General features: G+C 45.1%; 1 protein-coding gene across 5 annotated transcripts in view; it reads left to right on the top strand.

Moving 5' to 3' along the window:
* Positions 1–24,182, top strand: part of CRAMP1 (cramped chromatin regulator homolog 1) — a 94,825-nt gene that overhangs the window by 44,214 nt on the left and 26,429 nt on the right. For all 5 annotated transcript variants that reach the window (XM_050968122.1, XM_050968119.1, XM_050968121.1 and 2 more), the window contains exons 7-13: positions 2,549–2,634; positions 3,825–3,948; positions 5,520–5,601; positions 9,589–10,851; positions 13,808–13,982; positions 19,267–19,448; positions 23,706–23,780. In XM_050968122.1, coding sequence (XP_050824079.1) covers positions 2,549–2,634; positions 3,825–3,948; positions 5,520–5,601; positions 9,589–10,851; positions 13,808–13,982; positions 19,267–19,448; positions 23,706–23,780 — 1,987 coding nt within the window. The remainder of the gene's footprint in view (positions 1–2,548; positions 2,635–3,824; positions 3,949–5,519; positions 5,602–9,588; positions 10,852–13,807; positions 13,983–19,266; positions 19,449–23,705; positions 23,781–24,182) is intronic.

Here is a 24,182-nt window from a genome sequence, read left to right on the forward strand (position 1 = left end):
TGTACTGTATGTCTAGTTCTTTTACCTTCATGCCCTCATTGGGGAGGCTGTACTGATGCAACAGAACCTGATCCAGACCTTGTTTTGCAACCAATGCTAATAAAACAGCTGTCCCACCTGTTGTGTAGATGGAGAGTTCCAAGCAGCAGTTTGTTGTGATACCTTTTTGCCTAACACAGACGGACCTTTGGGTATTCCTGTTGCTGGAAGCATAGTGAATCTCTGGTAAATATTGCTTTAGAATGTTACAAAATATCAGAATTCAAGGACATTTGTAAAAGTTACAGAAAAGTAGACAACCTTGCAGTTCATTTAAGTTTTTGTAGTTACTATTTTGGGGGAAGGAGAAACAATAATAAATATTGAAGATGATAATATATATCCAGAGCTTTTTGTCGACTGCAGACTCACTAGATCTTTCCAACTCATTTCCCATTCCAGACAGCATGGCCTAGAGCAGAATCCTCAGTGCTGTTATCCCCAGTGTCACTCTTGAGATGGTGGCACTGTGACTAGCACAGACACCTGCAAACCACTTAGGTCCCCAAACTCCAGTGGAAATGGAAACTTGGGCCTCTGATGAAAAGTGAGTGCTTGACATCATACATCTGGTGAGTCAGACACAAGGAGGAAGTTCTATGCTTGCCCAAAGCAAAACTCAAACATTTGCCAGCTAAACTCAGGCAAAACAGTCAGATAGAGGCATTCTCAACTGGGTTTATTGCCTTCTCACACTGTGCGCCCACTAGGAAGATAGATTTCAGTCCTTATGAATGAGGTTCATTCATATCAGTTCTGTCCTTGTTTGTATTTAACCAGGGTTGTTAAATCACATGCTAGCTTCATGCTATTTGCTTGCAGGAGGTTGATTTTTCAAAAGGACACTGACTTCATGATCAGTAAAATTTGTAGCTAGGATAAGGGGATCAAAACTCATGTTTTGGGGCATAAGATCTCTACTGTTCTGGTCAGGAAGGAATCCCACCCTTCAACTGTTGCATTGCATAGACAGGCAGATGTGTATTGTGCCCTCCTCTGAGGCTCAGGAGTTGGTCACTGCCAGAGACCTAGTGTTAGACTTGATGGACCTCAGGAACTAGTAGTTGGCTCCAAACAATCCCAAGTTTTGGTTAGATTTAAAAGAAGGCAGCAATGCTATGCTTATAGCAGTTACAATATATTGCATCAGTGTGAAGAAATATCAGTCCTTGTGTACTGTTGGGAAGGTCCCATGGCTGACACGTCTGCAGCAGACTGAGGGTAGGTAGCACTGTTTCACAGCTTAGCGAGTAGCTTTTGTTTCAAGCAACAAAAGTGGGTTTGGTTTTTTTTACTTGAGCTTTTTAATTTTTTTTAATTATTTTTAATTTTTTTTAATTTTTTTAATTTTTAATTTTATTTTTTTTAAGGAATCAGTCATCACCTCTTATGTATCACAAAAGTTCATCAAATGATGCCAGTACAAAAGAGCTCTCCTTGCTTCTGACTGCTCAGTGCAAATGAAAATCTACTCTGACAGCTCTGGGAGTTTCTGAATCCGCTGAAACCCACAGCTTAATGGTTCACACATCTCGGCCTACTTCATTATTTGACCTGTTGCATCTCCCCTGACCTGCTTAGTTTCCACAGCCCCCCTGTTAGTAGCTTCCCCACTTAGCAGCCTAGGTTACGAACCCTTTACCAGTCCATCTTTCTTCCCTCCATCAAACAAAGAAAGTGGCCTTGGTGTAGGGGCAGCCTCCAGCACTTCTTTGCTTCCTCTCACACTCTGCAGGATCTCCTCTGCACAGTCTAGATTCCCCTTCTGGTTACCACCATCAGCAGCTCAGGGCTGTCAGCCCCTGCATCATGGGCCTGTAAATAGAGAGAAGGACAGTCTAAGGGGGGGTGGAGGTGGGGAAAGAAGTTTAAAAGTAATACTTCTCCCATAAGGAAAACAAAAATTATCTTCTCAGGAGACTTATGATTATTGATGTGGTGTTGGAGCCAAAAGAAGTCTAACCATACTGTAAATGTTTAGTACGCACAGACCCCAGCACAAACAGCTAGGCTTCATTTCAGCTAGAGGGGAGCTTGGTGTTGGCCTTTGAGAGGATTCTTTGCATGCTCTCAAATCTAAAGACCCTTCGGAATCTTCAGGCAGGCCCTGTAGTGCAATCGTGGAGGGGATGTAAGATGAAACAATGGTCTTTTATGGCCACCCCAAAATGAAAAGGCTGGCTTTGAGGATCATCTCCCCCTGCCAAGATGACAAAGAATTCAAGCCTGTTTTTCATATGGGGTCTCTCATTCAATGGGCAGCCTCTTGTGTAGTGCTTCCTGTGAGTCTAGCAGTGCAGAGGTACAGGAGTCACTTCTGTTTGATTTTCAGGAGCATTAAAGATGGCAAAGGCCTCAACGTGCCCCTGTAAGTCTGGATTCCTGCCCAGCAACCCCTTGCATTCCTACCCAGTCATGTAGGATTCTTTGTATCCAACTTTTCACTGAACTATATATATGTTGCTTTAGTCACAGTGCCTATAAATATTTCTCTTTCAAATATACTTAGGGCCACGACTGTTCGCTACAAAGGGAGAAACCTTCGGATCAAAGCTCCAATGTGCAGGGCACTGAAGAAACTTTGTGACCCAGATGGTACGTAAGATAAGCTGAAATGGGAAAGTTGTAACGGATGATCAGGAGAGTGTGAGTGGCAGTGGGGATTTTTTGGTGTGTGACTCTCTGGCAAGGGAATTCACGCTATCTCAGGTTCTTTTGGGGCACTGGATGTTCCTGTTCTCTAGTTGCCCCATTCATTTGCATCACCAGTGATACAGCTTTGAGAAAAATCCACTTCTGTAGATCTTGAGATCTGCTGCTGGCTGCTAAAATACCATGCAAATAGAGAAATTGGAAAAGAAGTTGCTACATTGGAGAAAGTCCCTTTTTTCTTTGCATCTCGGGCTTAGAGCCCTGCAATCCGATTTGAACCTAACAGGACCAGACTACGTGCCAGGTTTTGGTCGAGTCAGGTTGGCTCTCCTCCTCCTGCCCATGGGGTCAGTGCAGTGGCTTGCATGTCCTGCTCTTGCCAGCTGCCACCACCTCACTGTACTAGGTGTGCTGCAGAGCGCATGTGCCAAGGAGTTGCAGTGCCTCTCACTCTGCAGTGTGTGCGCAACACAGTGGGCACGGTGGCTGATAGGAGTAGGACATGCAGTCACTGCACACAGCTGCCAACGTGTTGACCCCACAGGCAGGAGGCGTCGGCACTGACTCAGGTTCGGGAGAAGGCTCAGTTAATGACTCTCTTACAGTTGGGTCTGGTGATCTTGGGTCCAGTTCAAAACCAGTTCAGGCTTAAAAATTAGGCACAAGCAGACTCAGGCTGTTCTGTACTTGTGGATGGCTGTCTTCATCCTAGCGCCAGCAAATGAACAGCTGTATGTTGCTTAGCACTGAACATTTCAGGTCTTCTTTACTCTTTCCACATCAATACAAAGCACGCTTTCATCAGTGAGCAACGTTAAATGCAATTTAAAGATCTGAACAATTACACTTGTCAGTTTCTAGCCATCTGTGTTTTGACATAGCACTGCTTAATCAACTGTGTGCTCTGGTGCAATTGCAGTGTCCAGAGATAACATTGGTGCATCAGAACTGAAGGTAATCTGAGGAAGTAGGCTCCACTGGTGAATTTTTGCTGCCCAAATGCTCTAATGATGCTTTCCCCACCTTCAGTTTTTAATTCATCTGATTGAACATTTATCTCCATTTCTGACTGAGTTGCATGTGTCAAGAACACCTGTCTTTGACCCATTGTTTTGCTCTCCTTCTTCCTTTAGGCATTAGTGATGAGGAGGATCAGAAGCCTGTACGTCTTCCTCTGAGGGTCCCTGTGGAGTTACAGCCACGAAATAATCATGCATGGGCTCGGGTGCAGAGCCTTGCCCAGAATCCACGGCTCAGGTATCCAAGGGCAAGATGGATCTTATATGTTGAGAATGAAGGGAGGAAATGCACAGGTGTGGTGCAGGGCACCTTTCCAACTTCATTGCCTCTCATTTGAGGGTTTGTCCTCTCCTGGTGCCAATGGCATTCTATCTGCAAATAGGGTTGCAAAGAGTTAAATCAAAATACTTTCTAATCACCAGTCCAGGACCAGCATGTTTAAATTTGCTGATCCTGAAAGCATTTGTGCTTGTCTGACAAAATACTTGACTCTAGTGCAGTGGTTCTCAGCCTTGCCAGACTACTGTACCCTTTCAGGAGTCTGATATGTCTTGTATATCCCCAAGTCTCACCACACTTAAAAAGTACTTGCTTATAAAATCAGACATAGAAATACAAGTGTCACAACACACTATTATTGAAAAATTGCTTACTTTCTCACTTTATCTGTATGAAATTTTAGTTTGTACTGACTTTGCTAGTGCTTATGTAACCTGTTGTAAAATTAGACAAATATCTAGATGAATTGATGTACTCCCTGGAAGACCTTTGCGTATCCCCAGGGGTATACATACTCCTGGTTGAGAACCACCTTTCTAGTGAGTCATGTGATATCAGACTTTAAAATATCATTCTGATTACCATTCTGCTTTAAATCCCCTTATTTTGGTTCACATATGACTTTCCCAGTTTCTCTCCTGAACTACTGAAGTTAGATAGCATAGATGACACAAAGAATTAACAAGTTTTGAGGGAATCCAGGTGGATCACTGGCTTGTGGCACTAGCTCTAGTTAAGATGTATTGGATTTAGTGCGTTGAGAGGGAGGACAAAGAAGCAAAATAGCAGTTGAAATGATTCCGGACATGGCAATTGCTACATACTGATGAAAAGCAAAGATTTCTAGATTTCCAGAGATATACAACATTCTTTTGGGAGTTCATGGTATCACTCTAACGCTGTCCAGCGCTTTCTTAGCAGTAGTTCAGGACTGAGTATTATAAGTCCTGTACCTTGGTCAGTGTAACTTTCATTTCCTCAATGAAGAATTCAGAAATAGTAACCAAATACCATAAGGTGGGTGAGGGGGAGAGTTAGTATTTTAGGATAGGATTTATCCTCCTACCATGTGATAGAGGCCAGACATTATGAGGACAAGGGGAGAAAACAAAAATTTTATCCTAATTTTATCCTCCTTACCACCCTTGGTATTGTAGTTTCGTGTTCTACTTGCTAAGAGTCATAGCTAACGTTCCCCTCCTCTTCCCTTTCCTCTAGGAGAAACTGAGAGCCCAAGTCACCTCTGCAATATATATCTGAGAGAATTTTGAGGTTACTCACAAATCATGAGTTACCTACATGTTAATGTTGTGCATTATAACTGCCTCCTGTTTCTCATGAGGGTTACAGTAAGACAGGGTAGGTGCATGGATAACTCTGCATAGTGTGTACATTCCTGCAGTCTCTTCTCCTAGTTTACACTGTGCCAGTCCAATTTCTCTCCTTGATTCTGTTTTGGGAGCAGATTGTGCTTTGAGTTTCTGCTGACTGAATTCTCAGTTCTCTTGCGTTGTTTATCTTCTGTGCAGAATGATAGTGGAGTTACATCGGAAGGTCTCCAGCCTCATTGAGTTCCTGAAACAGAAGTGGGCTCTCCAGGAAATGCGCATTGTATCCTTTTCCTGTTTAGAGCAAAACAGTTAGTCTGCTTTGTGTACCATGTTCAGGGCAATTCCCTCGCTATTCTAACCTCACTGTTTTCTCTCTCACACAAATCTCCATTAAAGGAACACCAGTCCCTTGTTTACTAAAGGTAAGATGCCAATATCTCAGAGCCGGTGAAGTGAAGAAATCTCTAGCAGGGAATCTAGAAGCATTCTCCCTTTCCTTCAGCTCTTCTATCCTGAATTCCCTGGAAAAATATATTTGATTTTAAATGAAGCTCATCATTCCCCCCCTCTCCCTCCCCTCCCCGTGGGCTCAGTCCAGTTGCTCATAGATGGATGTTCACATTACAAAATCCATCATGATGATTGGCCCTTGGGTTGGCTGCCTCAGCAAAGAGGCCAAGGAAGACTGATCTAGCACCTTGCTCTTAGAGATATTCCTTAATTATGGTCTTGTGAGACTGTTAGTTGGACAGTAGGATGGAACTGCATATCTGTATATTCTTTTTCGAGTAGTGTCCCTACTGGTGCTCTGCTGTAGGTGTGTCTGAGCCCCTAATCAGAGATTTTAGGTAGCAGTGTCTGTTCAGCCCACACATGCATTCTTCCTCCCTCGTGGTCTGCCTCAAGTCTATCTAGCGCTGTGCAGGCAAACTGCCCCCAGTTCCTTCTCAACTGCCTTTGGTCTCAGAGTGAGCAGTTGTCTCTTCTTTCTCTGTATCATTAGCATAAGTAGTAGTAGTTTTAGTCCTTTTGTTTCCCTTAATAGCTACAGTTTCTGTTTACTCCTTTGAGATTTTTAAAAAAACATGTTTATTTCGTGTTTCCCACCTTTTCTCTGGGTATTCCCCCCTCCCAGGGCGTTTAATAATTTAAACTTTCTAACCTCTCAATTTAAAAAAAACAAAAAAAACGGGGGGGAGGGAGGGAGAAGAGGAACCAACTTTCTCCTGCATTTCCCACTGCATTCCTCACTTTTCAGGGTGATAGACCCACCCTCCTGGGGGCGTGTCCGGCTTCCCAAGTTTCAAGAGGTTTTTTCTCCTGCAGGGAAGCAATCCTAGTAACATATGGGCGCTCTTACTGTTTAAAGTCTGGAAAAATCGCAGATCCCATAAAAATGCATCCTCTGTCAGCAGCTCAAGGTGAGATTTTGAAAAAAACAGGAGCTGAAGTTAAAAATCCTCCTGATGGAGAGTGAATTTCAGCTGCCAGCTGACTCAGGTGCCAGACCTTCCCCAGGACACAGATTGTCCCTGGAACCTTCAACTTCCAAGGGGGTAGAATCGTGTTAAAAATCGGCAGATTTCCCCCCATTAAAGCATGAGAAAAAGGGCTCCAAGCCCCAAAGTAGAGTCTTTGGCCAGCCAGAGGGGTTCACCAGTGCATTCAGCCACCTCAGTGCCAGTGGCTGTGAACTGCAGTACCCATAAGCATCAGGGTGCATCTGCTATGAGATTAGCCACACCACCTAGAGATGTCGGTGCTCAAGCTCTGGGGCAGCGTACCGTCCCCTAAGAAGAAGGAAAAAGTCTGCATGGCTTCTAAGTGAGTAGCACTGAGTAAAGCACCAGTACCAAGTGCAGCAAAACTCCCATCCCTAGAGTGTTCTGCACATAGGCAACCGTTGGTACTGACAACGTATCACCGATGCTCCTACACAGTACCAAGTGAGTCAACAGTACCACAAGAGTTCTGGTACCCTAGAGACCTGGAGGTCACAGAAGAACTACAATCCCCATTACTCGGTACCAGGGTCCTGGTACAAAGCAGATCCTGGTGTCTGGAATCACCCATAGCACCTCGCCATTTACTGCCAGCTCCCTAGTCAGATATACCTATCTCCTAGAACTGGAAGGGACCCTGAAGGGTCATCTAGTCCAGCCCTCTGCCTTCACTAGCAGGACCAAGTACTGATTTTTGCCGTAGATCCCTAAGTGGCCCCCTCAAGGATTGAACTCACAACCCTGGGTTTAGTAGGCCAATGCTCAAACCACTGAGCTATCCTTCCCCCCACCTTTACACAGTAGTGAGTCTGCCAGTGACCAAGAGGATGTTATTTCCCTGCTCTCACTATGACACGCTGTCACAGTGCTAGGGTCCTCTTCACCCTCATGCCAACCTGCAATTTTGGTACAGGCCTCCTTGGGCATCCCCAATGGCCATATTGGGATTCTTCATGGGTGTCCAATGTCTCCCAGTGAGAGTTAGCCAGACGGTTTCTGATACCTTTTGCTATCCAGAGCCCCTGAAGTGGAGGTGATGGAAACTTTTGAAGGACAGGAGGAAAGGCTCGAAAGAGAGGCTACCCCTCCAGCAAACTTCTCATCTTCACCAGATGAGGCTGTAATGTCTCCCCTCCATCACTAGCTGATGATTTTAAGAATTTTCAAGATCTTACTAAATGGGTGGTGGATGAGCTGCAAATTCCCCTACATGAGGTAGCAGATACACACCACAAGCTGGTGGATATTCTGCACACTTCCTCCTCCTCCTCCAGAATTGCTCTCCCAATTAATGAGGTGCTTTTGGCTCCTGCTAAAGTCATCTGGCAGACACCAGCCTCCATCGCCCCAACCTGCAAGAGAGCCAACAAAAAATATTATGTTCCTCCCAAAGAGGCAGACTTTGTTTCAAATCCTCAACCCAATTCAATCATTGTAGATCCAGTTAATGTATGCAGCAGGCAACATCACCCCAAGTCAACCTCATATGTTTGAGAAGAAGCTAGCTGTCTTTGAATGGAAGGCGTATGTATCAGTGACATCGCAGTTCAAGGTCATGAATTACCAGGCTGTCTTACACTGCTCAAGACTCCCTTGAACAGTGCAAGCTCATTAGTTTGCCACTCCAACAAAGGGTGGTGGACATGCAACAACCCTTGTTAACCTGAGCTGAGATTTCCCAAGCACTTCAAACAGATAAATTTAGTAACTATAGAAAAATAGATTTTAAGTAGCAGACATAGAGCTCAAAGTTAGTTATATAAGAAATAAAAATAAAATTGCAGTCTAAATTCTACAGACTAAGAAAGATTTGAATCAAGCCGTTTTTCCACCCCAGTGGATGTTTCAGGCAGTTTTCAGTTCTTATTACACAGGCAGAATTTCTTCCTTAGCCTGGGACCAATCTTCCAGTTCAAAGTCTTTAACTCGTAAGCCTTGCAGCAGCTGCAGAGTAGCACCTTACATGTGGAGACAGATACCATGGTGAAAATATATAACATGGGGCTACTGTACTGACTTTATAGTCAATTGTTATACCAAAATCAGTGAAAACGTCCCTTTTTAATTTAAACAAAGTTGCCATGGAATTTCTGGTCTCCTGCACAAGAGTGCTGGTAAATCGGGGAGGGTTCAGAGAAGAGCCATAAGAATGATTAAAGGATTGGAAAAACATGCCTTATAGTCGCAGAGTTAAGGAGCCCAATATATTTTGCTTATCAAAGAGAAGGTTAAGGGTTGATTTGATCAGTCTGTAACTACTACGTGAAGAACAGAAATTTGATAGTAGATGGCTCTTCAGTCTAACAGACAAGGGTATAACAAGATCCAGTGGGTTCTCAATCACTGGTAATTTTTAAATCAAGGTTGGATGTTTTTCTACAAGATGTGCTCTAATTCAAACAGGAATTAATTCAGGTAAATCCTATAGTCTGTGTTATCAAGGTCAGACTAAATCAGATTTGTCCCTTCTGACCTTAAACTATAAATCTGTAAGTGAAGCTGAGACCAGTGACCTTGTCCTAGAATGTAGGATCAGCTTGCTGTTCATGGAAAATTTTGGTCTTGGGTATATTTCCTTCTCAACATGTAAAGGCATAATTCCTGATTACAGAACATATGCATCTATCCTGAATTGAGAGCTTCTTATTAATCTCTTAAACTACAAATTGGGCAGCCAGATGTTCTTTTTAGGGGTATCTGTGGCTGATGCTGCAGCTAATCTGCATAATGTAAGATGGTTGTAGTCTTTGACAAAGTATATTTAGCGTCAAACACTAGAGGAACGGCAGCTTCAAGACTCCAGAGATTCACAAGCAAGAGGCAACCTCTCAGAGGAGAAAGTGATGCTTCATCTCTTCCCAGGAGAGAACTGTACACTCACCCCTCTCCCTGAGGTGGCCAGAGTAGTCCACTCCAAGGCTTTCTGCACAGTGCATTGGCAGGAAACTGGCAAATGCAAACAGAACACAAAGGACTCTCACTTATTGCCTCCTGCCCAAATCTTGGGAATACAGAGTGGTCAGGGAACAGCCAGAGGGCAGCTGAAGTACCCTCGGGGATCAGAGGGTAAGAGTGGCGGAAGGACAGAGAGCACTATAGAGCCAGGCAGGACCTCTCAGCCCATAGCGGAAGTCTCTGCAAGCCCTGGAGATGTCTCCCCAGAGAGTGGCCTGACAGAAGGACCCCCTGATCTCAGCATCACACAAACTCTCGAAAAATCACCTTCTGGACTTCAGGATCCTGGAGGGAGTCTGGAGAAGCCGATCCTCGTGGCTTTCTGCACTGAGGGTGAGGAGGCCCTGGCCAGTGACCAAGCAACCAAGTTACCATCATGTAACACAGCTTGTGTTTGCAGCAAGATCCCTGACCTGGAGGAACTCTCTCTGCTCGATCCATTCCCTCGGTATATGAAGTCCTGTCATGATCTGATTGTCCCAGAGAAATGTTTTTGCACAGACAAACTGCAAGGGAAAGATCCTGGTCCCTCAGCTGGGAGTCTCTCTCCTGTGGCTCTTCCAGCGGAGAGTACAGAGGCAGCTGATCCCTGTTCTGCACAGATAGCAAGAGTTGGGATAGCATCGCCTGGCAGTGGCCTATCCAGATCTGAAACTCAAGCTAGCCACAGCCAGGGACCACAACCTGATGCTTTTACTAAGGGTTTGCAAGATGCAGTAGTGGAGGAGACTCAAGAGAAGCTGAGCTCTTCATTTCTGCATTCAACTCAGGGACAACCTTCTGCAAAGCCTCTCAAGGATGACCCCAGCCGACTTGCTCAACAGATCAGGGAGGAGGGATGGAGTCTACGAAACTCTGAGAGCCTTACATTGGCTGAGGTTTACCTCATGATGGGCAAGCCAAACAAGCTGCAGCTGGAATATGACTGGCTAGCTGTGTTAGGGCCAGAAACCCAGGATTCCAGGGAGGAAACATCCGAATCCAGTGCTGTCCCCACATCTTCCATCTTTCACAAGCAAAGACTCCTCAACTGCCTCTTAAAACTCATCTCCACCGAAGTCAACCCCAAACCAGTAAGTAACTAGCTCTGATGTCCTATGCATGACACTTGATTTTTGGAGACAACCAGACTTTGTTGTCCACATACCTTTGCAACAAAAGAAAGCAACTGGACGCAGGGCCGGCTCCAGCTTTTTTGCCGCCCGAAGTGGGGCGGGGGGCGGGGGGGAGAAGAAAGTCAATCGGCAGCGGGTCCTTCACTCCTTCTCTTCCTTTCTGGCGGCAGCTCAAAGAGGGACTGAGGGACCTGCTGCCAAATTGCCGCCGAAGACCGGACGTGCTGATCCTTTCCGTCAGCCGCCCCAAACACTTGCTTCTTTTGCTGGTGCCTGGAGCCGGCCCTGACTGGATGGTTATTTTATTGAATATGTGATAGTTGTCAGTTTTGCTACTGAACCTAAAAGCGGACCTTATTGTAGCTTAAAGTCTTAATCCTCCCTCCATTATGGCTTTTTCTGATAAGATCCCAAACCCACTGGCAGTATGATAAGGCCTATTAAATGCCAACTTGATTCTAACAAAATAATAAAGTTTCACATAGATAGGGTGACCAAACATCCCGTTTTTAAAGATTTAAGCCCTCCTGCAGGTGTCCTGACTTTTTCTTAAAAATGGGCAAATGTCCTGTATTTTCTGTCTCCCTCCATCAGTAATGGCGGGTACTGCTGCTGGCCAGATCTCTTCTCGCCAGCTGTCCATCCACCAGCGGTGAGTGGGAGGGTCCAGTTGCCAAGGGTGGGGTGGGTGTGCAAGGCTGGTGGCGAAACTACAGTGCATGGGGCCAGCCGCTCCCCCTGCTGCTCTGTCAGCACAGCCCCTTGCTGCAAGCTGTCTCTTGGCCAACAGAGCCCGGCCCCCTCGTCTTGTTTCCAGCTGGCACTGGCTGCGCACTGCAAGCTGCGGTGATTGGTAAGTGCAGGCAGGCACCAGGCGGCGGTTGCTACCTATGACCTCTGCTGCCCACCCCCCGTCCCTTTATGTACTCCCCTTCTCGCTGTCCTCTCCCTGCTCTGACCCTTCACACCCCTTCCCCAGCCCTACTTGTCCTCCATATTGTCCCAGGCAGAGTGCATCCCACTCCCAGCACTGCACAGAGAACCAGCCCTTGGTCAGTGTGCTCAGCTCACCAGTAGCCTGGCTGGCAGGCTCCTTCCTTCCCCCACTGCCTCTGGCTGCGTTGGTGCCCTGGGAAAGCCCAAGACCCTCCGGCCCAGGGCACTGGCCAGGAGGAGCCGAGTCCGGTGTGTACCAGAGCCCCACACAGCGCTGGCATGGGGAAGCCTCTCTGCTTGTCAGCTAAGCTCTGAAGTGGTGGTGGGAAGCAATTTCCAGCCTGTTCATGCCCTGACCCTGAAGGCTGCACAGCAGCCCCCCAGGCAGGGACTTAACACCCTCTTTGCCTGTCCACCCCGTTGGGTCCTACCCACAGGGAGTGCGAGGCTGCTCCATCCCCTAAGCCCTCTCTGCTGAAGCTCTGCAGTCAGGTTATCTGGGTCCTGGTGCACAATGCATCCTTAGGGCTTAATCCCTTCCTGCCCGTGCTGTAGCTGAGTGATAGGAGGCAGCTGGGTTATGTTGGTGGCCAGCAGCAGCCTGGAGGTGTTAGCTGCCTTTCGACACTTTGTAGGCAATAAGGGACAAACTGCATCCAGCCAGTGGGGACCATGGGAGGGAAGGAGAAGAGATGAGCTCTGCAAAGACATGGGCCAAGTCAACCCTTCTCCCCTCCCCTGCAACTGGAAGCAACTTCCATCCCTTCCCTCTCACACAGTGCTGAAAGGCTGCTGCTGGCCACATTCTGGTGTGAACCCTGGCAGAAATCTGGGGAGGGGGGCCATGTGATACTGTGTGCCTCCCCTGTGTGTTGCCTTGGAAGATGTGGTACCAGGAGAGGCGGGTCCATCCTAGGGCCCAGTCAGGCATGGAGGGTGGAGAATTCCGGGCAGGGAGGGTTGGGTTGGTCATTCACCCCCCCCTCCCCATATAAGAGAGGTGTACAGGAGTGTGTGTGTGAGACTTCTCCCCGTGTGTTTTTGTGGGAGGTAGGGTTATATGTATCACTCCTCCTGGTGTGAACCCTAAAGTCTTAAAGATAAATAAAAAGAATCCAACTACAGTAACTCCTCACTTAAGGTTGTAGTTATATTCCTGAAAAATGCTACTTTAAGCGAAACGATGTTAAGCTAATCCAATTTCCCCATAAGAATGAATGTAAATAGGGGAGGTTAGGTTCCAGGGAAAAAATTTTCACCAGACAAGTCATTATATACATATACAGTATAAGTTTTTTAAATAATTTTAAACATTTTAATACAGTACTCACCAATGATGATTGTGAAGCTTGGTTGAGGCAGGGGCATAGCAAGGTTAGGGCATGGGGGCTTGCCCCATTCCACCCACACGGTGTTCCATCTAGGGAGTAGGGTCAGGGCACGGGGGCTTGCCCCATTCTGCCCACCTAGCATTCCTGCCAGGGAGCAGGGTTGGAGGCTTGCCCGCTCCCCGACTGAAATGCCGGGTGAGCATAGCAGGGCAAGCCAAATAACCTTGTAATGGAACATTGTGCGACTTTAAGTGAGTATGTTCTCTAATGGATCAGCAACCTAATAACAAAACAATGTTATTGTTAACCAGGATGACTTTAAGTGCGGAGTTAATGTATGTAGTATTTCTTTTTAACGGGCTTAGTCAACTTGATGTTAATTTGAACATTTGTACTGCATAGTTCTGATTGATTGCCATTGAACTTGTTTGAATATGAGTAATTTTACCAGTGTCTCATATTCAGCGTAAGGAAATATGGTAACCCTACACATGCAGCATTTCATTAACGAAATGCAGTAACATGCTGATCCGTCCACTATAATGGATAAGTTCTTAATGACTTTTTAAGTTTCCTGGGAGGGCATTTATTACTAATTTATTATGATATTCTGGCAGCATTTTGAACAACTGTGCTTGGTTTTTCAGACCCCTGAGATGAACTCTGTTGCCACATCCCCTATAAAACCTACTCAAGAAGAGCAATCTCTGACTCCTCCTGGGAAGGTGATTGCCATCAGCACCAGGAGTCCAGGCTGTGCACGAAACCAATCTGCTCTTCGTAACAAGACCTTTTCTCCCAATGTTAGTTCCAGCTCCTCAGGTGAGCACCCATGGGAATGACTTCAGTGGATCATACCACTGGTCCACCAAGTCACTACCCCAGTGTTCCATCCTTCAGAGGAAACCCTTCCCATAATTAAGGCCAAGATTACGTCACAGGAGTCACTGATTCCGTGACTTCTAAAGACCTCTGTGACATTTTCAGCTTCAGCTGCTGCAGGTGGTGGCGGGGGGCCCTGCAGCTCTCAGCCGCTGCAGGTAGTGGGTGCTAGACCCTCCCACCCCTCCTTCTATCCCTCAGCAGGGTTTGGGTTCTCACCCACTGTCAGCCCCATTTTTGTCAGTTTTTTTAATAAAAGTCAATGATAGGTCATGGACTTCTGTGCATTTTTGTTTATTGCCTCTGACTTTTACTAAAAATAACCATGACAAAAATCTTTCTTACCCATAATGCACCTGATCTGTTCTGCAATATTATTTCTGTGGCTGGTTGGGAACAGATGATAATTCATTCTTAACAGCTGAAGAAGACACACATCCCTGGTAACTTATCTAGAGTCACTACACGTTACTCGTATACAGGTTTATTTTTTTTGAATCCTACAAACTACCCACCTCAATAATGAATTTACATGTGGGAATGCTGAAGGTTAACGTTATGTGACTTTAAAACATTTTCCAATCAAGGAAGCCGCTCACTAGTCAGTCTTCCTGGGGAAGCTTGCTCCTTTGAGATAATGACTGATGTTGGATTGTACAGTGTCATAAGGGTGAAAGATGTGGGGGTAATAAGTATGTTGGTTAAGATCAGGTAAAATAACATTTAAAATGAGACATTCCTGTGTCATTCTACCAAGTTGGAATATTGAATGAGCATGAATTACCTTCTTATCCCACTAGAGGGGATAGTTAGTCACTTGTCAGCCACAACTCTGTGGACAGAGAATTTCAATGTCATTGTTCTCAGTCTAGTTGCTTTTGTCATCACACATTTTATGGCTTGCAGAACAGGCCATGAAAGTGTCAAGGTTACTGGAACAATCAGCATTTTATATCATTATTGTAATGCCAGTGCTGTAATCAGCAATTTAATTAATGCTATAAAACACAGTACTTAAGTAGAGTAATATGTACCAATTTCATCTTAGTTTAAATCTTCATTGCATTTGTTTGCAGACATGTGTATTTTAATGTTCAGGAAACAGCCCAACAATTTTATAGGTCTAACTGTAAAAACTCTTTGTTAGTGAAAAGAGAAGTGGGGGCAGTGGGGTGGGAAAAGGGAGTCACTCACCAGGGGAAAGGAGAGATGAGAGCATAGGACTTTGCTCTGAGGGAGCGGGTGAGCAGTGAGTGTGGGAGAAGCGGCTGCGAGGAAACTGTCTCTGAGGCAAGGATCCTGAGGGAGGGGGAGCTGAAGAAGAGTGGGGGTCAGTTTGCTCTCAGAGTAGCAGGGAGCACCCTCTCCTCTCCCTGGGAGGAGACTGCGGACAGACCCTTCTGGTCCACAGCCATCTTGACCACTGGCAGTTGCAGCTTCAAGGACAGGTGTGTGTCCATGCTATGCTGAAAATTCTGCCAGCAGTGCTGAGCTCGTGGGGGATGAAGGCTGCACTGCTGGCCAACAGAGAGATTGACCAGTCCTCCACCGACATCCCGCTCACCAGATAAGTCTCCTTCAGCTACCACCAGAAGGCATCTCAACAGCGGACTAATGTTACAGTAGTGCCCAAAGACCTTAATCAGTAGGAGTCCCCCATTGTGCTAAGCACCATGCAGACAATTAAGAAGGCCCAGTTCCTGTCCCACAGATTTCTCTAATAATCTCCCTTACAGTTTGATACGGCAGACATGCAAGTATTATTATTCCCATGTTACTGTAATGGGAACTGAGGCACAGCTTCCAAACAGAGGTACTTATATAAATACACACACACACACACACACACTCTTTCTCTAAATAAGAAGACTCAGTTTTTTTCCTCAAATTTAAAAGGTGGAATTCTCTTGGTGTTTGATTTTAAATATTCTCCTGTGAGAACTGCAACTCAATCACTGTAGTGCTGTGTTTTTTTTAGGAGCCTTCTGGAAAATAACTAGCCTTTAAACCAAAGTGAAAGTGACTTAAAAGTGTCAGTTTCACTCCTGTTTATAATCAGTTTCTAGCCTATTTTTATTTGTATTTGGGGTATGTCTATACTCTGGCCAGTGGGCACTGATTGATCCAACAGGGGTTGATTTATCGCATCTAGTCTAGATGCGATAAATCGACCCCCGAACGCTCTCCTGTCAACTCCTGTACTCCGCTGCCGCAAGAGGCGCAGGCAGAGTCGATGGGGGAGTGGCAGCAGTCAACTCACGGCAGTGAAGACACCACGGTGAGTAGATCTAAGACTTCAGCTACATTATTAACATAGCTGAAGTTGCGTAACTTGGATCGATCTCTCTCCCCACCCTCCTGCCCCGCCCCAGTATAGACCAGGCCTTTGGTAACACCCCTAGAGCCCCATGCAGCTGCAGTATAAAATCACCAGGCCTTCTAGTAGGATGTTTTCAAAAGTGAAATGATCTATTCCAATGTTAAACAGTGTCCCTTAAGTGACTCGCCACAAGATATCAGATATTTATTTGATTTTCTTTCTTTGTATAAGAGTTAACTTAGAAATTAGCTGACAGGAGCACTATACCTATCATCTGCAAAGTAAGTTTTCAGGTGCCTAAGTAGCCCCTGGAATCATGGTTAAAGTTGCTCCCCCTACCAAAATCTGAAATGGTGTTCCTGCCAGTGAAACAGAAAATCCAGTATTCACACAGCTCTAACTGAGATATTATATTGTATATCTGTCCCTTAGGCCATGGCTACACTGGCACTTTACAGCACTGCAACTTTTGCGCTCAGGGGTGTGAAAAAACACCCCCCTGAGCGCTGCAAGATACAGCACTGTAAAGCCTCAGTGTAATCAGTGCCGCAGCGCTGGGAGCGCGGCTCCCAGCGTTGCAAGCTACACCCGTAAGGAATGTGGTTTACGTGCAGCGCTGGGAAAGCTCTCTCCCAGCGCTGGCGCTCCGACTACATTCACACTTCGAAGTGCTGCTGCGGTAGCGCTTTGAAATTTCAAATGTAGCCATACCCTTAGAAACAAAAAAAAAGAGAAAAAAAAAAAGGTGCCTGCTTCTATATAGCTTCATGTTCACATGAATGGTGAGAGATAATTGTATGTTAGCCTGCATCATTCACACCTGCTAATCACGACATATAGAGCTATAGTGCCACTCTTATGTTACAGGATTTTACTCACTAAGGTGAAAATAATGTAAAATCATAACTTGAATTCAAGTAGTTTTTCACACTATCAGTATGGTTTTTAGTAGCGTTGATCTGGGTGCTGAATTTGGAAATTACTCCCAGATAGTAACTTTAAGATGTATTTTCAGTGGTCTGGATCATAACTTTGTTAGTACACAGTAACAAACTCCATCTCATCCGTGCATAAAGTGCTATTAAAAGTCTGCAGTAGAATGGCTGCCAGAAAATAAATTGTCAGGTTTTTAGAAATGAACCTTCTAGCTGTGGTTTCTCACAGTGCTTTTTATATCCTGAGCCTTTCTGACTTCTAACTTCTGACAGCTAAATTGAGTTAGCTTTTCCAACAGACAGTAACAATTTAAAAGCCAGCTTGTGCACACGCTAAGGGGAATTGAAAGCCTTGATTAACAGACAGCTTCAGAGCAGCAGCAAAGGAGGCCAGGATGAGGAAAAGGGATTGTACACTGCTGGGGAAAAACGGGCAGAGGAGTAGGAGAGATACAGTGTGAACTAGGAAGTTTAAACGAAATTAAATTTGATCCCAAAAACTATATTGCATCCACTGAATGGTGTCTGTCTTTGTACGTTTGATACCGCTTTTTACTGCTTTATATAAGAAAATACCTTCTGCTGTCAATTTTGTTTAACTCTTTTTACCAGATAAAAATTGGTAACTAATAGCATCGCAAACCATGTGGGCTTTGCTCTCCTGGTTTATAACCAGAACCTCTAGGTGATTTTTAGAAAGGATGGTGTGGCCTAGTTAACTGAACACAATCCTACCACTGCCACTGATTTTTGTGGCCTTAACCAAATTACTATGAATTGTTGGGGGTTTTTTTAGTTTTTTGTTTTGTTTTTTTAAACTGTCTTGTTCAAGTCAATGGGAATTGTGTTGCTCAGTAGCTCTTCAAAATCTTGAAGTAGGTTTATCAGGAGAGTTCAGCATCCACGATTGTACTTATTGCTTCAAAAGGGCTAGAGCATCTGGGTGCTGAGCTCATTTGAAATAAAGCCCTATGCTTTTATCTCATATGTATCTGAGTGTCCACATCTGTAAAATGAGGAAAACATATCCACTGCAAACTAGATAAGTCAGGGTTAATGTTCTTCAAAGCACTCTTTAAGTAAAGTATTATGCATTATAATAAACTGTTATATAGAAACCCAATTTTATATGCACAATGTAAATTTCGCACACTTTCCAGTTGTCGTCATAGCATATTAGCAATATTGGATTTCAGCGAGTGTATTTTCAAAATTGATTGGCTGCTTGGAGTGTGACATTGCATTGTTGTCCAAACCAAGATATTTTCCATTTCCATTTAATTTTCAAAAAATGAAGTTCTCACTAAACCATCATAACCTTATTTAATTATGCAAAAATCTATTGCCTTGTACCTCTGGGGTGTTTCTAGTGAACTGAGCAATGGTCTCTCAATTTACTGTAATCAAACTTACATAGGGATTGTACCTTTGTATTTACCTTGTTGTTCAACTATATTTCATACTTTAGTTTTTTCAAATACAGTATCAATCTGAACCAGAAATAAATAATACAGAGTCTTTGGACACTGAGCCCATATTTGCATTACGCTCCTTTTGCTAGTGAAAGTGTCAGTCATGTACATCTACCATTTGGGAAACCCTCCCTTAACTGTTTCAGCAAATATAAAAGATACACTTCTCAGTATAGTTGTGTGAAACTCTGAATCGGATCCATAGATGTCAGTGTCTGTATTAATGTGTTGCTTTTTGTTAATGCCTTTCATCCAAAGATCTCAAAGCAAATGAATGAGTCGCAATATCACTGTGAAGTAGATAAGTGTATCTTCATTGTATAGATGCGGAGACTGAAGCACAGAGACAGTGAGTTGCCCAGGGTCTCACAGTGAGTCAGTCAGTAGCAGAGCCAGGAATATAATCCAGGAGTCTTGACTCCCAGTCCTGTTCTCCATCTACTAAATAGAATTCCCTTAGTTTTTATTTTGCTAAATGGTTGATTAAAATCTTCCAGGTTTGAGGAACCCCCCTAGACCTCTCTTGGCGGCTGATCCCTCAAGTTCTGGAGGAGCTGATGCAGACGGTGGCCTCTTTGCAGTTCCCACGACTCTGCCACCCAATAGCCGACATGGAAAGCTGTTCTTGCCTAGCAAGGAAGCAGAACTGACCTTCCGACAGCACTTGGACACGATTAGTGTAAGTGAAACTGTTGCAGGGTGACTGGCACCTTTAAGAGGGAGCAGGGTCCAGTACGCCTCTGACTGATTACCTGCTACCCAATTGGGTTTAAGGGATGGCACCTGGGCCTTATAAAGGGGGAGACAGCAGCAGGGAAAGATGGGCTACCCACAGATATGTCTCAACCCAGAGAGGTAAGGGTGTAGCAGAGGAAGAAGATATGACAGAGGCTGTGGAGAGCAGGAGGCTTCCACAGGAGACCCAGAGTAACCAAGGGAGGGCCAAGAGAGCCCAAAGAGGGGTTGCCTGCTGATTTTTCTGATCCAGAGAAAGAGAATTGAAGATGGCTGAGCTCCAGCTAGGAAGGGCAGGGAGTGGCTGTTTGGTGGAGACCAGACTGGGACAGAAGAGCTCTGGAACTGGCTGAATATGAACTTTCGTGTTGTGGTGATGGACTTTATTGTGGGACTTTGAGAATTGCTGTGAACTGTTTGTTATTCAACCAGTCTGAAGCAAGAACGGTGTTAGCCATGAGAGAGCCTGTGTGGAGTTTAAGGAGTCCTGAAAGAAGGGGAAATTGAGACAGACCTCTACAGAGCCACACTTGGCCAGCAGGGGGCACTACAGGCAGGCACACCCTCTTACAGAAACCAGTGAACAAAAAATGTAGCATGCTGGAGCCTGACCCAGCTCCTGGTGGGGATTGAAATCCTACTGGTCCAAGAACTACTGATTTGAATATTAAAAAACATAGTCTTCCTTAAGAAGAAATGCCTCCAGCAGTGTTCAGGGCTGACATTACACTGGAAGAAGCTTGTCAGGTACTTGAGCGTACAGCTGAGCTTCAAAGCTACACCAACTTGAAAGCCAGAATGCCATCTTACTGGCACTTTGCTAATTAAAGTTCACCAGTTGAAGCCAAATTTCTGTCTTATTTACACATGTAGAAAAACTAATTGACATCTCTCTTTGTTTATCAAAGTTTGAAATATCCCATCAAGTTTTGTTGACTCAATAACTGCTTGTTCTTCTTCTAGTGATGGTCTCTGTTGTGTTCCACTGGGGGTTACACATGCACCCCCAGTTGGAGAATTTGAAAGAAGTGTCCGTTGATCTACACATGCACACTGATTCACCTCGTGCTTCTGTTTTGAGGTGATAAAAGTCACGGCAGACTGACCACATCTCCAGTTCATTCTGGCCGCCACATGGTCTGGGTTGGAACTTCCAGTGTCGTCATCTCTGATGCAGCTCTAATACCTTTAATTGTACATAGTTTTCAGTTTTAGTTGTAGTTTTAACAGTTCAGAATAGAGGTCAGCAACTTCCCCCAGTCCCCACACCCCCTGTACCTCATTCAGCATTTCAAACTGCACCTCCTGCCTGCAGTCCTTCTCGGTCAGTGATGACCACTAATGCTATCTCTACAGCCTGGAAGAAGCTCTCATTGCAGCTAGATGCAGTGTTTGTCAGTCTTTTTCCCAGCTATAGCAGAGAAGGTCAAGCACTTTGTCTCCAGAAGTATCTCCTGGAGAAGGCCATGAGACCCAGGCTGGAGAATCCCCCATACATCTGCCAGAATCAGTAAGGAGTGCACCTCCTGCTGCTACTACATCCAACTCCAGTAACGGTGGAGCCACCCCCACAGAGCTCATGTCAGGGGCCCATTCAAGAGATTAGGAAGCACTCCCATAAGTATGGGATTAAATTTTCCTCCAAGTCTTACCTTAAAGAAACATTCCTTCCACCAGCTCAGCCCAAGGGGACAACATATGTTCTATATTCCACAGGCACAAGAAGACCTGTAAACAGTGAGAACACTGGTTCCAGGCAGTGGACCACTTGATATCGCTATCTCCAGCACCTCACAAAACGTGAGACCCTCCGGCACCAGTAAAGCACCAGTACCGGCAGCCAAAAATGAGAGTGTAGTGTCCCTTCTGCCAGGGAGATCCTGATCTGTGGCTGCACCCCAAAATGTCTTTGCTTTACTGGACCCAGCATCTCCTTCTCCATCAGGTCTTTCCACCTCCAGGGAACTCAGATCTCTGCCATAAGACATGCCTGTGGTACAGGGGCTATCGCCCCCTCACATGTATGCTATACACTTCTCCAATGGTACTGCCTTTGGAACCAGTCCTCTTTTTTTTCTTTTTTGGATGAATCTGAATTTGCAGAAGAATCACCTTTCCCATACCACGCCTATGCACCACCATGGTAGCAACCGTCTTCTCACCTTCCCTGGAGCCGATGGTGCCCCATGCCATGGGAACCCCACAGCGTCCCACAGCATAAAGGTGTGATTCCAGAAGCTGCAGCGATTTCCCTAATCCTGGACTACATTCTGTCCCTAAAGATACCTAGTCTCACTCTCAGCTGCTTGCAAGTCTATCTAGTGGCAATTAGTGTGTTCCATCCTCCAATAGAGGGTTACTCAGTTTTTGCATGCCCGCTAACTGATTGATAGATTTTAGAAAGGCCTCCTCAGAACCTTCCCACTCTACAAATGATCTCAGTGGGACCTGAATCTGGTATTTTCAGTATTAACAAAATCCCCTTTTGAGTCAGTGCCGTCCTGCTCCATGTTCCTCCTCTCCATGAAGGTCATCTGCCTTGTTGCCATCACTTAACCGAGAAGGGTTGGTGAACTAAGGACTATGATGGTGGACCCACCATTTACAATATCCTTCAAGGATAAAGTCTCTGCACCTGCTCCTGAAATTTTATTTTTTTTACCAAAGGTGGTCTCTCAGTTTTGTATTAACCAATCCATTCACCTACCAGTTTTCTTCCCACACACCCGTGGACTCTACGTCTCCCCTCAGTGTCTGACAGGCTTTGACCTTTTACCTACAGAGAACAAAAACAATCAGGAAGTCTCCTTGACTGTTTGTTGTGGTAGCAGAGAGAAGCAAGGGACAGGCCATCTCCACCCAGAGAATCTCCAAATGGATTTCTGCTGCCAGCTGTCAAATCTGCCTTCCTCCCCAAGAGGGTACAAACTCACTCCACTAGAGCTGAAGGAACGACCGTGGCATCCCTTCAAACTATGCCTCTCATAGACATATGTAGAGCAGCCACATGGAGTATTCTGTCCACACATTTGCCACACACTACACCTTGGTGCAGGACTTGGTGGCAGATGACTCCTTTCACATGGTGGTTCTCCACATGACCCTTCTGACCTCATCCTCACACCCTCCTTCTACATAGGTACTGCTTGTCAGTCACCCACAGTGGAATACAATAGGAATGATCACTTGAAGAAGAGGAGGAGGTTACTCACCTTTAACTGGAGGTTCTTCGAGATGGGTGGTCACCATCTGTATTCCACTTCATCTCCAGGAACCTCCAGGAACCAGTAAGTAACCTCATACCAAACCATGATAGATGAGTAGTTTAGTAAAACATTTCCTTTGGGAATGAGCTTCCTCCCCATAAAGCTGGTAAAAGAATGAGTATTCCTGACAGAAAACATTACTGGAGTAGTTCCTAGAGGCCCTAAAAGAGATCAGGGCCCCATTGTGCTAGACCTTCTACAAACACGCAGTGAGATTAGGCCTGCCCCAAACTGCCTAAGTGTAGATAGACACTCCAAGTATGGGGGAGCAGTGGAAGCAGAAGCATGTAGAGGTGAGGTGACTTGCCCAGAGTCTCACAGCAGGTCGGTAGCAGATTCAGGAATAGATCCCAGGTCTCCTGATTCCTAGTCTAATGCCCTGTCAGTTGGACCAAGCTGCTTCAGTGCTGCGGAGACCTGGAAGATGACCTTAAAGTATCAATTTATAGTTTAGGGAAATTAAACATAGTGTACATAGTTCAGTGGAGCTTTTCCCTCATTGAAGTCTAACTTTAAGCAGCCTGCATTTAAAATAATATACATTTTCAATACACTGTATATACACCAAAGATGAGGGAGGTATATATGGTCTGCAGGTAGTTTTGGCATGAAGAACTTTAGACTGATTTGAAACTTAAGAATGGTCATACTGGGTCAGACCAAAGGTCCATCTAGTCCAGTATCCTGTCTTCCGACAGTGGCCAATGCCAGGTGCTTCAGAGGGAATGAACAGAACAGGTAATCAAGTGATCCATCCCGTTCCACATTCCCAGCTTCTTGCTGTGGTGTTTTGGTAAAGAGCTGTTGTTTTGTTTCTGGTGTCTTTTATAGATACATTATTCATCAACAGAGTTTAGGGAGAAATTTTTCATGACTGGGTGATCAAAATACTATTTAACATGTTTCCTTTCTCTTCCCCCCCTCCATCCCCCCAGATGCAGTCAGACTACTTCTTGCCAAAACCAAGGAGATTGCGGAACAGGCACCTGCGGAAGCCATTGGTGGTACAGGTCAGAGAAATTGACTGAGTCTGGAGTGAGTTTGCTTTGCTGAGTAAACAGTCAGGTTTTCCTAAAAATAATAACGAGAAGTACTTGTGGCACCTTAGAGACTAACAAATTTATTTGAGCATAAGCTTTTGTAGGCTAAAACTCACTTCATTGGATGCATGCAGTGGAAAATACAGTAGGAAGATGTATACACACTGTAACAAGAGTAATTAAGGTGGGGTATTAGGTGAGCTATTATCACTGGCCAAACTGGACAATCTCTGTTGCAAAAGAGTAAATGGACACAAATCAGACGTCAAGAATTATAACATTCAAAAACCAGTCAGAGAACACTTCAACCTCCCTGGTTGCTCAATTACGGATCTCAAAGTCGCAATACTCCAACAAAAAAACTTCAAAAAC

This window comes from Gopherus flavomarginatus, chromosome 9, assembly GCF_025201925.1.
Source record: "Gopherus flavomarginatus isolate rGopFla2 chromosome 9, rGopFla2.mat.asm, whole genome shotgun sequence".
NCBI classification, from domain to species: domain Eukaryota; kingdom Metazoa; phylum Chordata; order Testudines; family Testudinidae; genus Gopherus; species Gopherus flavomarginatus.